The 15,657-nt window shown below is 44.7% G+C and overlaps 1 protein-coding gene across 10 annotated transcripts in view; it reads left to right on the top strand.

Moving 5' to 3' along the window:
• The first annotated feature begins 354 nt into the window (after positions 1–354).
• AMMECR1 (AMMECR nuclear protein 1) overlaps positions 355–15,657 on the top strand; it is an 89,227-nt gene continuing 73,924 nt past the window's right edge. For 4 of the 10 annotated variants that reach the window (XR_013923871.1, XR_013923872.1, XM_080365919.1 and 1 more), the window contains exon 1: positions 375–942. Coding sequence is in view for 6 of the 10 variants with exons in the window: in XM_080365919.1 (XP_080222045.1) it covers positions 482–942 (461 nt within the window). In the remaining 4 variants the exon portion in view is untranslated. Of the gene's footprint in view, positions 943–15,657 lie in introns of all 10 variants that reach the window. The other 6 variants (XR_013923874.1, XM_080365920.1, XR_013923873.1 and 3 more) reach the window with 6 other exon arrangements.

The following is a 15,657-nucleotide window of genomic DNA, read 5'->3' as shown; positions in this document are numbered from 1 at the left end:
GGGGTGTTTTTAACCATCTCAGGGGCTTTGCTTCTGCCGTGCAGCTCCTGCAGAGCTTGGTTTTGTGGGTTTATTTTTAATTTTTTTTTTTTTTTTTTTATATATATAGCACGCGGGGTGGAGTTGCTCCACTTCCCCGGCAGAAGGAGGAGAAAAGCACGGGGGGAAGGCGAGAGGGGCGGCTCGGCGTGTGGAGGGGAGGGGAAAGGCCGCCAGGCCCCGCCGCGGGCGCCACACCTGCGGGCCGCGCTGCCCCCTCGGCCCCGGCCCCGCCAGCCGGGGCCACTCACCGGGTCGCTCTAACGCAGCTCTCTCTGTGTCTCCCCCCCCTCCATCTTCCTCTCCCTCCTGCTCCTCATTCATTCTTCCCCCTTTCCCGCCGCCTCCCTCCCGCCCCCTCCCCGTTGCAGGCGGAGCGGGCCCGGCAGGAGGCGGAGCGGGCCGCCGCACGTCCCCCGGCCGGCCGGCCGGCCCCCCCGCCATGGGTCGGAAGCGCTGCGTGGGGGGAGACGGCTCCAAGATGGCGGCGGGTTGCTGCGGGGTGAAGAAGCAGAAACTCTCCAGTTCCCCTCCCTCGGGCTCGGCCGGCCCGGGAGGCGGCGGCAGCGGCTCCCACTGCGGCGGGGCGGCGGCGGCGGGGGGCGAGCCGGGGGCGCTGCCCCCGCCAGGGGGCCCCCGCCTCAACGGCCTCGGGGGGCTGGCGGGGGGCGCCGCCGGCTGCGCCCTCTCCCCGCCGCTGCCGCCCAGCTGCGGCGGGGGCCCCGCCGGCCTCTCCCCGCCGGCCGCCTCGCTGCTCTCCTCCCCCGGCGCCGGCTCCGGCGGGCCCGGCTGCAGGAAGATGGTGGTGTCGGCCGAGATGTGCTGCTTCTGCTTCGATGTGCTCTACTGTCACCTGTACGGCTACCAGCCCCCGCGGAGCCCCCGCTTCACCAACGACCCCTAGTGAGTATCGCCGCCCCCGTGCCCCGGCCCGCCGGCCCGGCCCGCCCTCGTGTGCGCCTCGTGTGCGCCCGTCCCGCCCGGCTTCCCCCGGCCGGCCGCCCCGCCGGCGCCCGCCTCCTCGCCCGGCACCTTCCCCGCCGCCCGGCCCCTGTCCTCGCCTGGCCCCGCGCGGCCCGCCTGTCCCGGGGCCTGGCCCGCGGGCGCCCCCGCGCTCCCCGGCGTGCCCCGTGGGCCGCGCAGCCCTCCCGCCCCGGCTCGCCGCGCCTCGCCCGGGCGCGCTGTTAGCCCCTGCCGGCCCCGCTCGGCCCGTCGGGCGCGGGACCGGCCGGTGGCCTCTCCCCGCCCCGCTCCCTCACGCCCCGCGGGACCCGCCTTTGTGCGAGCGCGGCGGGCCGGGCTCGGCTGCCCCGGCGGCGCGGCGGCGCCCGGCCGTCAGTGCCCGCTGCCCGCCGCTGGTTCGGGTTCAGCGGCGCCGGGGGAGACTGCTCCGTGCCCGTTTCGCCCGCAGCCCTTGCCGGGACCCTGCGCTAGGCAGCTGCTCCCTGACGGTGTGTTCTGCACGAGCACGGGCCTCCGCTTCCCCAGCGCGGGGTGGTGAGTTCCCGGTGTGGGACCTTCGTGCCAGCCCCGCATCTGTGAGCGGTGGGGCGCCCGCTCGGGCCCCGAGCCGGGCACTCGTAACGCCACTTGGGTCTCAGACTGCGCAGAGCCCTTGCTTTGTAACGACCGCGAAGATCACCCAGCGCTGGGCATCCCCGAGTAACCCACCACCATCAGACTCCCAGAGTTTCGAACAGGTCACGTCCAAACACCTGTTACTCCCATCCCCCTTTGCCTCCCAAGCCTCTTCGCAAGAGCTTCCACCAAGGGCCTGCTCCTCTCCCATCCCTGGCCACTCTTCAGCGTTTGTCTGGAGCCCCGTGCCCTTCCACCTGCAGCAGTGACCCGCTGTGACAGCACTGCCCGGTGTGCCGGCACCTGCAGCCTGCCTGCACCTTGGAGCGGGCTGCGCTGCTGCAGACGGAGCTCAGGCACTCCAGGGAGTAACTTCTCTCTGAGAGGAAATTCCTTCCTCAGCTGGGATGAGTTACCGAGTCCCTGTGTGCTCCCGGTCTGTTTGAATGCAAAGTGAACGTCAGGAGTTGTTGAAATTAAGTTTCCGCTGTTTTACTTTGCTTTTGAATGGGACGGAGCTCATGTGGTGAGTTTCCAAGCTTCAGCTGACAGTCGAATGTGTTGGTCCACCAAGAACGCATGTCACTTGTTTCCTGTTATGTATAGCATAACTATCAAATCCGTGAGAACCCATACTTTATTGGTACTTACTGAATACAGATATATTTTTTTTTTGGTGTATGTCCCAGTCCCTTGTGCACCCTCACCAATGCAAATGGTTATCATGCAGTCCATGTTTCGTTAATGAAATGTGATGGATGATTCTCAGTGTTTAATGTAATATATTAATGATCTGATCTGGAGTCCTTGCTATTTGAACGCCCAGGATCTATACATCTCTTACATACTTTCAGCTGCTGTCATGACAACCCAGCTCTGTGGATTCCTACTTAACCTGCCACCCCAGCAAGTCCTCCCTATATGCTCTTCATAACTCCTCTGTGATTACATCAGAGTGCCAATAATGAAAGGCGGGCAGGGAGACTCCGCTGTGAGTCTCTTTACCCAGGTCTTTTGCAAATCCACGTCTGTCCATTTGTAGATACCAACCGTTTAGGAGCTGCTGCTCTAAGTAGCCATTTTGCTTTGCATTGTCCTGTATCTGTTCTCCAGCCCTGACCACCATAGGTTACAGCATCAGCTTTGTGCCATTTCACTCTTTCATTGCTGTAAGAAAGCTGAATTCTGTCCGTGCCTCTCGAACAATATTACCTTATTATTATGCTTTTTGATTGTCTCGTAGACTGTTTCGTTGAACAGCTTAGTGCTACTGTCTCTGTTTTATTCGTGGAGGAAACTGAGGCAGGGGTGAAGATCTCACCACTGTAATGTTTTCCAGTAAGTGCTTAGATTCCTCTTAGTAACTGGTAGACGCTTCACCTTTTCTTCTCCCACTTCTTACTTTAACAAGAACACAATAGCAAATTAAGTAAAATGAATTATATTTTTCTAAAATTCATGTGTGCCTAAGTGTTCTTCAGATTTAGTTGCTAGACCTGGTAAAAAGTTGCTGTGTTCTGAAAATGGCACTGCCATTGCAATTAGTGGTATCATTTCTGCTTTTTCCTGTGCTTGGGCCAGCATGCACAGTTGTACAGATTGAGAAATGAGCTAATCATAATTTTATTTTTTTCCCTAGTTAGTTTTCACAGAGATTAGTTCCCTCTAGGTTGCGTGGCTTCACAAACACTTGTGCTGCACAAGTGTGAGGTAGGAATAAGCAGACAGATGGCAGAACTGCTGCTTGCAGCAGCCTTGTGAGATGATTATGTTTGTGCAGTTGGGGAAGCAACTTTGAAAAAGTTGTTCGGTATTACATGTAAAATTCTAGGTCGGTGAATACATTGCTCCTGCTAAGTGTTCAGAGGCAGCATGACTTCTAGCATGTAAAAGATTTGTAAGCAGTCTTATCGATAACTGGGTAGCTCACAAAGATATGATGTGATCTTTGAAGATGAGTTTTATCCTGTACAGCAAAAAAAACTGAATGAGAAGTGGCATTTTTCAGTGAATATACGTTGCAGCTTTCTGCGTGGAATCCTTTCAGAGGTTTTATCCATAGACAGAAATACGTGCACGAAGAGTAGTAGTCTAAAATAACAGTTTGTATGTGAATTCTAGAAATATTTTTTTTTAAATTACATTAATTATAGGGAGGATGAAAGACCTGTAAGCAGGTATCCTCACACAAGCATGACTCATTCCTTGCAGGTCTTTGAACAATGAAATTGGGCATGATCAAAGAAAAGCAGGTGGCTGAATCACTTGGACAAGCGGTTCTGGTGTGTTGTCTTTTGAACAAAACCTGCTTGTGACACCTCCAGATTTTTGTACCTCTTTGATGCCAAGATGAGTACCACGGCAGGACTCATAGGGAAGGAAATTTGAAGCAGTTAGTAAGAATGAGGCAAAATGCCTGTTTTGAAAGGGTGCAGGTTTTGGACTCTAGCACAGCCCATACATGGGTGAAACAGTTGGCATTTTCATCTCTCTGTGCGCAGCGCAGGGTGTGGGGTGTTGCTCAAGGATATTGCTAGGGAGCTGATGGGTTGGAGAGTGAATCGTGGAGTTGAAAGAAGATAGCTGGAAGATACTGAATCTGTCCAGCAGTGGCTTGGTGAGAATAGGCTCAGCAAATGCTTCCAGCCAGAGGCTTCCTCTTGTCTTGTAGGCTTCCATTGATCTGCCAACATTTTATTGTATAGCTTTCTTCTACCTATAATTTCACTTTGCTTTGAGTTGGTCTCTAAGCCACCCCTTCCCTTCTTCGTAGGGCATGTTCTGCAGGGCATGTGCTTTCCCCTTGCTTCTACCAGTGTGGTGGCACTCATGGGAGGAATGTAAAAATTATCCTGGAGCTGTGGAAGGTGATAAAAAGTTTGATAATTGCTGCCCCAGACAAAAATTGTCATTTGTACAAAGTGGCATTCAGACACTGTTCTTGAAACTCAGTTTGATGAGTGAAGTTATGGAAGGCTGCAATTGATTAAAAGCAGTTTTTTTTAGAAGTGGAAATAGAAATAAATAGTAAGGGAATGCAGGAAGAGTTGTAGAATCGTTTTACCCCACTCATTTAGGGAGAAGGAAAACTAAGTAGCCTTTTTTCCTGTGTTTCTTGCCTTTCTGACAAATGACTGTCATCCCTTTATTTCCTTTCTGGTTTGCTTCCGTGCCCCCGTGATTGGTGGAAACAGTATCATGTCCTGCCTTCCATTGTGGAAGTGGAAAAGGGCTGCCCACCAGTGCGAAGGGGCTCAAGGTTCTCGCTGCTCATTACTGTGTTTCTTCTAGTGGAAAAGTGTTTGAGTAGAAGTTACAAGCATGCGCAAGGACGTTGTGACAGGATGGGAAGGGTAAGCGTGCAAAAAGGAGTTCAGCTGAAACTGTTGTGGGAATGAGGACGACTTTTTTTAAGATACTCACGTCGTCTGCTCACTATAAAGATTTCCCTTGGTGCACAGAAATCACCCTTTTGAGTTTTTGATCCTGCACAGTGCCTTGAGCTCTTCAGCTTGCCTACTTGATTTTAATGTCGATGCCTTTGCGGAGAAGACATTGCATGGCAGTTCAGCAGGTTAACTCATTTGCCAGTTGTTTGCTTCTTATAGTCCCTTCCTGAAGGTCATCTGCTAGTGAACAGGATTATTTTAGTGGTGACCACTCACACTTGGCACAATTTGTAAGGGGAATAGTTTGTTCTGCCCCTGTCATCTGGTACGTGGTAACCAAGAACAAGATTTTTCAGCTGGAATCACTAATGTGGCCTGTGCCCTGCTTCCCATCTGGCTGAGGAGCTCTTGGGAAAGATGTTTACCACAAGCTCCTTGCATCAAATGCCTAGATGATGGCTTGCTCATATCCTCATCTGGCAGCAGGGGACGGTGCCAGAGGCATTAAATGGTGTGTGTAGCTGATCTGCATGCCTGTGGTAGATCTGGTGCTTTAGGGAAGTGTCAGACCCGCTGTGCCTGCGCAGGCTGCCAGCCCCGTGCACGCGCGGAGGCTCCAGCCGTCAGACAGAAGCGTTTCTGTCGACCACGTTCTTTGCCACAGGAATAATCTGTATGGCTTGGCCATCTTCTGTGATTGAAGGCCTCTGGATTAAAATATTTTCTAGGTTATATCCAGTCTTGACCTAAAGACTTAGCTTGGGAATGCATCAGTTCCTTTCTTCATTGCTGGCTTGTGGTACTTTGCAGCAACTGTTGCATTTGGCTACAGAACACAGGTACAGATAGGCTGCAGTGTTGATGTGCCTGACCTTTGGATTTCATTGTGGGTTTTTTCAGGTCTAAGATGTGTCAGTTTACATATTCTAGAAGGATGTGGAGTGACAGTACTACGCTACCTTAATTCTTCATTAGTGAAGTTTCGAGATATTTAAATTCTATACAGCTTAAAAATGCGGACCTAGCTGATCTGGTGCCCATTAGTTTTCACACTCTCAAGGGAAGTTGTGATTCTGCTCTGAGTGTAACTTGACCCTGTAGTAAAGAAATGGTTCTAGAGTTTGTTACTGGCCATCTCGTTTTTTGCCTTAGTTATTATCTTGATATTATGTTGGCAGCAGTGGTGATTTGCTAGTAATTTAGATTGAATTCATTTTAAATCTTCCTGTGCAATCACAAAGCTGTTTTTTTCCCCAAAAAAAATGTTAAATTGGTGCCTGATGCATTGAAGAAAGATTAGTTTTGTCAGTAGGTGTGTACATATGCTTACACATACATGTAAATAAAAGTGTTACGGCCTGCAAGTTCACAGGATTAGATGCTTTTCTCAATTTCTTGTTTCCTGGCTGCGGCCCAGCTTCCTGTTTTAGTCTTTACAACTTACTGTAAGGTTTAAAGTTGGAGCCTTGTGCTTGGCTCCTTGCTTGCCTTGGTATATGTTTCTTCACAAACATTTTTGTGAAACTTTGCCTGGAAGCTTACCAAACTATGACTTTTCATATTGTCTTAAAAACCAACATTCTTCCTCCACAATCCCTACTCAGAGTTCACCAGTAGCTGTTGACATTATTATTCTTGATGTCAGAAGTTTCAAATTTATTTTTTTTTCTCTGTGGAACTTAGTTGTATGGCAGTGGAGACTTACACTGTTGTGTGGCAGACTCTGTGCAATAATTTGGATTTATTGTCACGCTCAGTAACATTACACAACAGCTATAATGATTGCTTGGTCATGGCTAAAGATCAACACCAGTAACAAAACAAAAAAACACAGCAATGAAGCACACAGACAGGGAAGTGTCCTCTTATGCCTGTGTGTCTGTCTGACTTCATTCTGGGGTTTGTGTGTTGTGGTTTTGTAGAAGCTTCATCATTTTCTTCTGACCTAATATGGTCTTTAACTGTTGAATATTAAGTGTTGGCATATGAAGTGTGGTTCTTTCAGAGTGGCATTCTGCAGCAGACATTTTTAAAATACAGTGCAGTAGAAAGTGTGTATTTTGGCTGACAATGGCAGTGCTCAGCAGGGAATTCCCAGCATGTTTGAAAGCAGGACTGGTGAATGCATCTTGGTACAGCGGAGGAGGACAAGGGGTAAAGCTGCTTGGCTCCAGAAAGAACTTACCTTTGCCAGTAGGTTAATCTTCTGGTATGATAGTGAAAGCAGAAAACATCACTATGATGAGCTCCAAATTTGGTTAACTGTAATCTGAGGGATTTTTCCTTCACAAACTCATTTTGGTGAGCTGTTCATATGTCCAAGTAGTTTCTATTAGTACAGGAGATCGCGTCATAGACAGTCTTAAGGATGGACCCTGGTTTTGTTTCTTCAGCTAAAAGCAGTCACCAGAAAGTTACAATAAATGTTCTGATTCACCACAATATTAGTTTTGCACAAGTTAATTGTTCTCATACACCCTGTGGAGCGAGGAGGAGTCAGTAGCCACCTATCCCTGTGCCATCGGTCTGGTTATTTGTTTTTATTGCCTGCTTTGTTTTTACATTTGTATCTTCTGTTGTGCATTTTCTTTTACTTTATCTGGTACTGAAGATAACTTCCTGATAAAGATTTCCAGATTTTGACACTATTTTTGACATTATATATTCCTATTTAACCTGTCTGCCTGTGAGGAAAAATAGGGTTTGGGTCTGGATGTGAATTACTGCACCAGTACATCTAACTCTTAATACTCTTTGCTAGAAATTGTTGAGAAGTTAATGGTTTAAGAATGCAAATATTTTACTTGGAGTTACTAAAAGAGTGCAGAGCTCTGCCTCTTCTTCAGTTGAATTAAATGTGGTGTTCCTTGAGACACTTTTGTAACTGTAACGTTGTCTAGCAACGAATGCTAAAACAAGAGAACCTAACATTGGCATTTTTTGGTCATATCTGTTAAACAAGTGGATTGTCATCTAAGTGCATGGGTAGTTTTGTCAGCAAGCCCTAAACATCCTTTTAACTACTCATCTGCAGATAAATAGGGAGTAGTCACTACTAAAGACAACTAAGATAGAACCTGGAAATAAAAGCTTGGAAGACTGGGCTGGGTCAGTTCGCTTAGTGTACAGATCTAGGCTGTGACCAGTCAGTGAATGAAATATGTTTGTCTCGTCCATAGTTTTTGGTTTGCTCAAGACTCAGGCCATAATTAATAGAGCAAGCTCAGTGTGCTGGTCTGTCTATTTTTACATTAAGTACTTGTTTACAGTTAACTGCAGGTTTTCCATAGCATCAAATTATTGTCTTCAGAAGTGCTGGTATGCTAACACAGAAGTTGTTTGAGCCATGCGCTGGTGGTTTCTGTGGTAAGAGTCTCTATGGAAGGCAGGAAAGATGCAAATTCTTTTAAAATAATAGTAGACTGGTCAGAGTTTGGCCAATACAGAAACTGTTGCTAGGCTGGAGGCCAAAACAAGTCCAGTCAGGCCCTGACCCTCATTAGTAAAGCATTACGAAAATGCTTGACCTTTCTTATGATGTTTATACTCCTATGGAGTGGGGTATTATATTGGTACTCAGTCTAGCATTGCAAAATTTGCATTTGAATAACAAAATGGGGCATCTCTACTGCAGTTAGTTCACAAATTCTCAAAAACATCTTTAATAGCAAAGCATGTTAGGGGTAGCTATAAGATGAAATGTAGATATTAAGTTGGTCCTAGTGCTGTATTCAGATAGCATGTAGTTAGTAATTTGAACTTGGACTGATTAAATTAGATTTCCTTACTGTTCATTAGTGCTGTGATACATGCTGACCAACCAAAAGCTGTGGTGTTTTTCAGTCCAGCACTGTAAACAACAGCAGGTATCTTTCCTGGGCTACCTGTATGACCTTTTAAAAAACCCCTTCATTTTCATAACCAGAGTCTTGGCAAAGTGGATCGGTGTAAAGGGCTTCATTTTAATTGGGATGCCCCCCCTGCTCCATTTTCCATAAACATTTACTTGGTGAGTTACTCGTTGCATTTTTCACATCTCTTCACTCGTGTTGTCCCCCTAACAGACTAACATATGTGTTTCTATGCCTTATAGGATATGCCTTAAATTTTTGTGATCTAATTGGGCTTTGATAGCTTCCTGGAAGGCAGTGCTTGTTGTGAGGATGTGGATGTTGCTTTGCCAGACTGAATACTTGCAGCTAGGGTTATTAAAGTGCTAATTTCGTGAGAATGACATCTTATGGAATGCAGAACGGCTCTGCTGAGTTGTGGAAAGGTCGCTGGGGCAGCAGCCATATAGAGAGATGTATCTTCCGTGCCTTTCTGTGTTACAGGGAATGAGTTCTCACAGTACTTAATGCCATAGAAAATCTCATTTTATGCCCTTCTTCCCATTAGCTTGAACTCTGTGGCATTTTTGGGAAGGTCCTGCCTAGGGCTGTGATGTTTGTAATAGATGAGCCATAGACATACTCCTGTAATTTGCCCTTTGCCCCTGTGCCAGAAAAGATGTCTCCTCTCCAGGCTTCACTGGCACGTGGTGGGTTCCAGCATCTGTGACACTGCCTGCTTTACTGGGTGGTGCTTGGAGTCCATGCTTGAAACAGAAGAGAAAGGAGGGAAGGATCCTTGTCATAATCCTCTTCTAATCAGCATCAGAGTTACTTCTGCTTCATCCTTTCCAGAGAGTTAAATCACTTTCCTTGTTTTCCATGTGGCATTTTGCACAGAGATAAGAATTGTGTGGATGAAACTCTGGAGTTCATGAGTTTTAGGTAAATTAAGAAAGGTGGCAAAAAGCATGTTGTCCTCCACTGATGGGCAACAATATGGGTCAACTAAGTAAATCTGGTGGCTTCCAGCCCCTTTTCCAGGTGACACTAAGAATATAAGGATTGGGTGTCACACTATTTTCCTTGCCCGCTGAGTGAGCACAAGGGTAAGTTCAGCTGCCAGTAAATGACAGGTTGCAAGGCAGTTCTTTTCAGTATAAATAATGTGCTAAAAGATTGACTTTTAGGGAAGATGATGTGCTACGTAGAGGTCCCTTATAAGCTTTATAAGGAGAAAAAAATTTTTTTCCTACTCCTCAGCAGTTTGACTGCCACATTAAGCAGGCAATGAATGCCAGTCAGAAAAGCACTGCACTGGCCTTCTCCAAGTAGTCTTTCTGCAGAGAGAGTATTGGAGGCTGAGGAGGTGGTTCGAAAAAACCCAAAACAACAACAAAACAAACCAACCACAGAAAAGGTGTAGTTGTCCTGAGGAAAGAAGCCCTCTTCAAAGACTGGCGCAGTCCCTGAAGGGAGGTGAGTAATTGCAAGTGATGTGTCACTTAAGCATGAGGGGAGCAAAACTTCAGCAAGTCACTGGCCTGGATGAAAAACTGCAGCCAAGCCACAGAAGGCAAAAGTTCTTTTGGTACAGTGTTGTACAAGCAGTTACCCAAACTATGAAGAACCAAGTGAAAATGTAATATTTAAACTAATCCCTATTGACATGCTGATAGAATGTGAAATTCTAGTGATCAGACTCGCTCTTCCTTAAGAAATAAGAGTATAATTCTGCCTCTGGTTCAGTTCAACTGGAACTGAAAAGTAAACAGAGAAGAGGCAGGTGACAAAAATCTCATGTGGGTTACTTGCCACCATAATATCTGAATTCCTGTAAAATGCTGTGTGTAAAAGTTGAAAGAAGGTAAAGATTGGTGCTGTTCATTTGGAAGGAACACTGGATAAAACCAAGCATTAAAAATAAAGGGTTATAAAGATAAATAGATTACAAATTACCTTTCTTTTATTTCACAGAGAAAAGATTCAAGTGAGACAAGTACTCCTGTGTATGCTTACCATTGTGGTCTGTTTTCACCTCAAGGATGAGTTATTGCGGTTTGCTCTGCTTGAACAGCTTGGGCTTTTAATGTAGAAATCTAAACCACTGCAAAAAGTAGCTCCCAGTAGTGCCTCTTTTTTGGGAGAACACGAAATCTGTGCTCCAGGTTATCTGATGCCAGCTGCTTTTTTCTCTTCCCCCCCCTTTTTTTCCTTTCGGAGGATTTCAAGGTGTTGTTTTTTTAACATATGTAAGTGACTTGGAATAACCTACTCAAAGCCTGCCTACTACCCTGTACTGTTCTGCTAACTTAAGTGTGTTTTCTTCCCCTTTCAATGTGTCGGTGGTGCTCAGCAGCAGATGAGTCTTACTTGTCATAAGCTGAAAGTAGTTACACTAGACAGGATAGATGAAGATAGAAGAAGGTGATGAGCATTCTGCTGCTACAGTATGTTTTATGCGAAGTGGTTGGAAATAAACTTTTGTCCCTGCTAAGTAAGTGGGCTGTGCCTGAATGCTTCGTGGTATGGTTTCTGTAAATCTTTGCAGCCTGTTTGAGACTGTCAGAATTCATAGATTGATTTATAAAGTCTATAGGTCTGACTGTTTCTTAAGTTTTCACTGAAATTTTGTCTTAGTTTAAAAAAATTATCGTTCTTTTTATCCCCAAGAAGTGCTAAGCCATTGAGACATGATACGGTTTCATCTTAAAGGCCCATATGCTACGAACTGGAGATGTGAGATATTTACTCTTCCTCTGAGCAGTAGTCATCTAAACGTATGAATCACAGGCATACAACCAAAAGTTAGGCAACATAAGCATAATACACTTTCTTGGTTGTCATTTTATGTAGAATATTTAATGGAAATTGTTCTGGAGGAGAGAATGAGCAATCAAAAGTGATCTCTCACATTTTGACTCTACAGTTTCGGGTTTTGGAGATGCCAGAAATTTCTTGAGGAGGACATTGCAGAGAGATCAATAACCTTCAGATGGTTCCACAGATAAGCCCTGTATTTTTTTAAGTGATTGGATTAGTCTAAAAAGAAAAAAGATAATCTTACGTAAAAACATTGATTGGCCATTGGACCTCTGTGTGTTTCTAGGGTTTTGTGGGTTCTGTCCAACTTGTCTGTACGCAAGTTTATTAGAGGAGGCAAGTGTGGCTGGAAGGATAAACCACTGCAGTGAGTTGGAAGACTTCTGTTTTGTTCCTGGGCATGTGACTGTGGTGGACAAACCTGGATGAGACCCTCAACCTCTCTACTTTGTGGTGTTACTGAAAAAAAAAAGAGGTACCTCAACTGCTTTCCTTTAGGTTAGTAGCAAGAGAAGTTGGCTACTGTTGCAATTGTTCCTTCCCTTGACTGGGTTGCCCTGCCAGGAAGCTCTCCAGACTTGGCTCAGGATGTTTTTGCCTAAATTGGCAACTTGGAGGCATATACTTCTCTTTTTTTTCTTTTTTTTTTCCCTTGTTTTGGTTTTTTTTTAACTATTATTCATTATATCTGAAATGAATCATGGTTGTATTCATATTAGCTTGAATCCTTCAAAGGCTATTGTTGCCTCTCAATTAAGTCTCAGAATTTTCAGTGATTTTTTTTTTTTTTCAGGATTTTTTTTCTCCATTTAGGTACTCTTAGTCACAGTGCCCTTCTTCATATTTTTAGGCTGATCAGTGAATCCTTTCACCGAGAGTAGTGTAAACAGTTTAAAGTCTGCTACCATAAGTTGAAGATAAGACCTTCCAAAAATCATACTGCATAATTGTTTCTGCTCTAGGCATCCTGTTTGTCCCAGTCACATGAACACCATTCTTTTGTGGACATTTTAGAACTGAGAGGGGGGCATGGCTACCCATTTACTGCCCTGTTAGAACCAGTAAACTGTGGTTCTGTAATGAAACAAGATTCCTTGATTTGTTGAATGTTGGAAAATGGAGATAAGCAGAAAGAGAAGTTAGGGTGGCAAGGAAGGTGCAAGCAGTGACCATATAATGATACTTGCCCAAATATTTTTCTGGTCTTCAGCGACTTACAGTTTGGGATGCCTTGAGCTAGAAGTGATGTCTTTTATCAGTAATTCTCTCCGACTGACCCCCCACCAACAGGTAGATTATAATGAAATTTTGATGAGGCAAAGTTGGGAGATAGATCAGAATGCTATACAGAAATGATTGAAATACTTTCAGGGGCTATAATGTTAGGAATGGAATGAAAATCAGTATTTTGTAGAGCAGCTGTATGTCCTTCAGGAGCAAACAAAAACTGATTCTGTAAGTCAGGAGTTTTGTTTCTCTCCTTAGTGGTTTCAGGGTGCTAACAGTTGACTGCTGGTTGTTTCAGCTTTCATTATGCTATAGGTACGTAAAGGGAAAGTGGCTGTTTTAAAGTGAAATTACTATTAAAAATAGAAAAGTATGAAATGCAGTTGTACAAGAGTGTGGCTGAGATCTTGTAAAACTTTATGGTTCTGCTACTCTCAGGAGAAAGAAGTTTTCTGTTTGCATAGCAGGGCAGCCAGGGTGCCTGGAAGGAACATGAGATCAGCTTGCAAGGGAAGATGCGAAGAGTTGGGCTGCTTTAGAGGGTCAGAACAGTAGCTGAGAGGTACAGAATTCAGTTGGGGGGCAGTGTGTATGTATATGTGTGTATACATATTGGTGTATGCATATATATGTTTGTGTGTGCATATGTACATGTATATAGAAAGAGAAAGCCAAATGGACACAAATTAACAGTTTAAACTAGTTGCTAGTACTGCCAGAAGAACAAAGGGATATAAAATGACTGTGAATAAGTTTTAGATTTAAAGTGTAAGATTTCCACTTACTGGAGCAGTATGGCTTTGTAGTAAACTTTAATAGGATCAGTGGGGGCAAGGAATCCAAATAGTTTAGATAGATCTTGATTGCTTTATGATAAGAAATATATGATGCATTGCCTTTGGTAGTGAGTTTAACAGATTTGGTAGTTTAAAAGGTCCCTCATTCTCTCTGAGTTCATAGGAGTGGATTTGGGCTTTAGGCATCAGTGTGGCGTTTTATTTCCTTCTCATGGTCCCCCTGTGGAAGGGGACTGATGGCTGGCAATAATCCTGGTCCCTTAGTGGTTTCTGCTTTGATAATATGTTCTAGATGGAGAAATCTTCTGGTAATTAAGTTTTTCAGGAATGAAAATATTAGTTCTGCCAATGAAAGTCTCCAGTTACCAGGCTGTTGTGACAAAGGATATATTTTTCATATCATATTATTGTCAGCTTAAAAATGCCTCTTTTTCTTTTTCTTTTTTTTTAATAAAAATGACACTTGCAGACATTGGTAAATTGTTCATGTCCTTTTGTACAGCCATAGTAGTAATGATTCATAGTTACTTCTGACACAGAGGTTCAGTGCTGTCACTAATAGCTTCTGTGTCTGAATATGGGGATAGGTGTTTTAACCTGCGACACTGGTGCTTTTTTTCCCCTTTAAAGGAAAGGTTATTATTGGAGAGCAGTGATGATAGATGAAGTTCAGTATCTTATCTCTAAGGACTGTTAGGTGAACTCTCTATAGGCAGCTTCTGACAGAAAGTGGAATAACTTATTTTTGAGCAGATGATTTATTTCAGTGTAAGTTCAGAGATACCCAAGTTGGCACTCTGTGACCTGTTCAGGTCTAGCAGGATTACTAAGTTAGTAAGTGGGGTTTGTTTTCTAATAAATGGTTTTGCTTTGGCAGGTAAGCTTTACTGTTCTCTCTACCCTGCTTTGGGCTTGAGTAAGACTTATGTCTTTTTCGAGGTGGAGATGAATAGAGGCACACATTGGTCAATAACAGAGCTCTGTGGAAGTAATGAATTTGGAGAATGTTATGTATATAATTTTTTTTTCACTGAATTGAAACTGAACCATAACTCAGTAATGGTTCATGTTGAACAGGGAATGGGAATACTGCTTTTCTGAACACAGTGTCTGTACTGTTAATAAGAAGGGTTGCCAAAACTGAAGGAAATGACAGTTCAAATGGCAAACAAAGCATTTGTTAAGCAGTCTTTTTTTTTAACTAGTGATACTGGAGACTTTACTACTTGACTTCAGCCAAGTAGCAGAATAGATCTTGATTTGCACAGCAGTTTATGACAGCTAAGAAACAGAGCAGTTTAGGAGCACAGGTTCTATGAAAGGGAGTAATGAGGAGCTGAAATGACAGGCTCAGCCTGAGGTGTCTGGGAAAGTCAAGGCTTTCATGTTTACTTTGAGACGTCAGAAGACTTCGCATGGATAGGTTTTTAAGTTGTGGTATGTGAACAACTTTTTAAGCAAAGCTGAGTTATGGTGGCTTGTGTATTTTTTTTTTAATTTAAAAAAAAAAAAAAAACAAACCCCAAACAACCACCAACCAAACAAAAAACCCCCAGCACGACCCAAATCAGCGAAGTGAGTTAGTAGGTGATTATTGATTCCAAGCTGATATGTTTATTGTTTATCAGTATTTTTACATGGCTGTTGTTCTGTTTCCCCTGATCTCAGCTGAGGTTCCCCCATCAGCTGAAGGATGGCCACTGCTACCTGTGTTTTGGCCTTGGATGCAGTTTGAGCGAGTGGTGGCCTCTAAGGAGATAAAACTGGAAATGATGTTCAAAGGAAGAGTTTGGGCTTACACCATTAGGTAAACTACTGAGGTGGAACTTGCCACCTCCTGTTCACATGTATGGTCTGATGCAGAGCTGAGTGCTATTGATGTGGTGGATGCTGTACCACTGGCTGTACCTGAGCGAAGTCAGGTATGTAAATCCATGCTTTAGTTTTCAGCAGAACTTGTTGATCACAATGTAG

This window comes from Falco punctatus, assembly GCF_963210335.1.
Source record: "Falco punctatus genome assembly, chromosome: 15".
Taxonomy (NCBI): Eukaryota; Metazoa; Chordata; class Aves; order Falconiformes; family Falconidae; genus Falco; species Falco punctatus.
The sequence above is the reverse complement of the archived record's forward strand: the minus strand, read 5'-3'. Positions and strand labels throughout refer to the sequence as shown.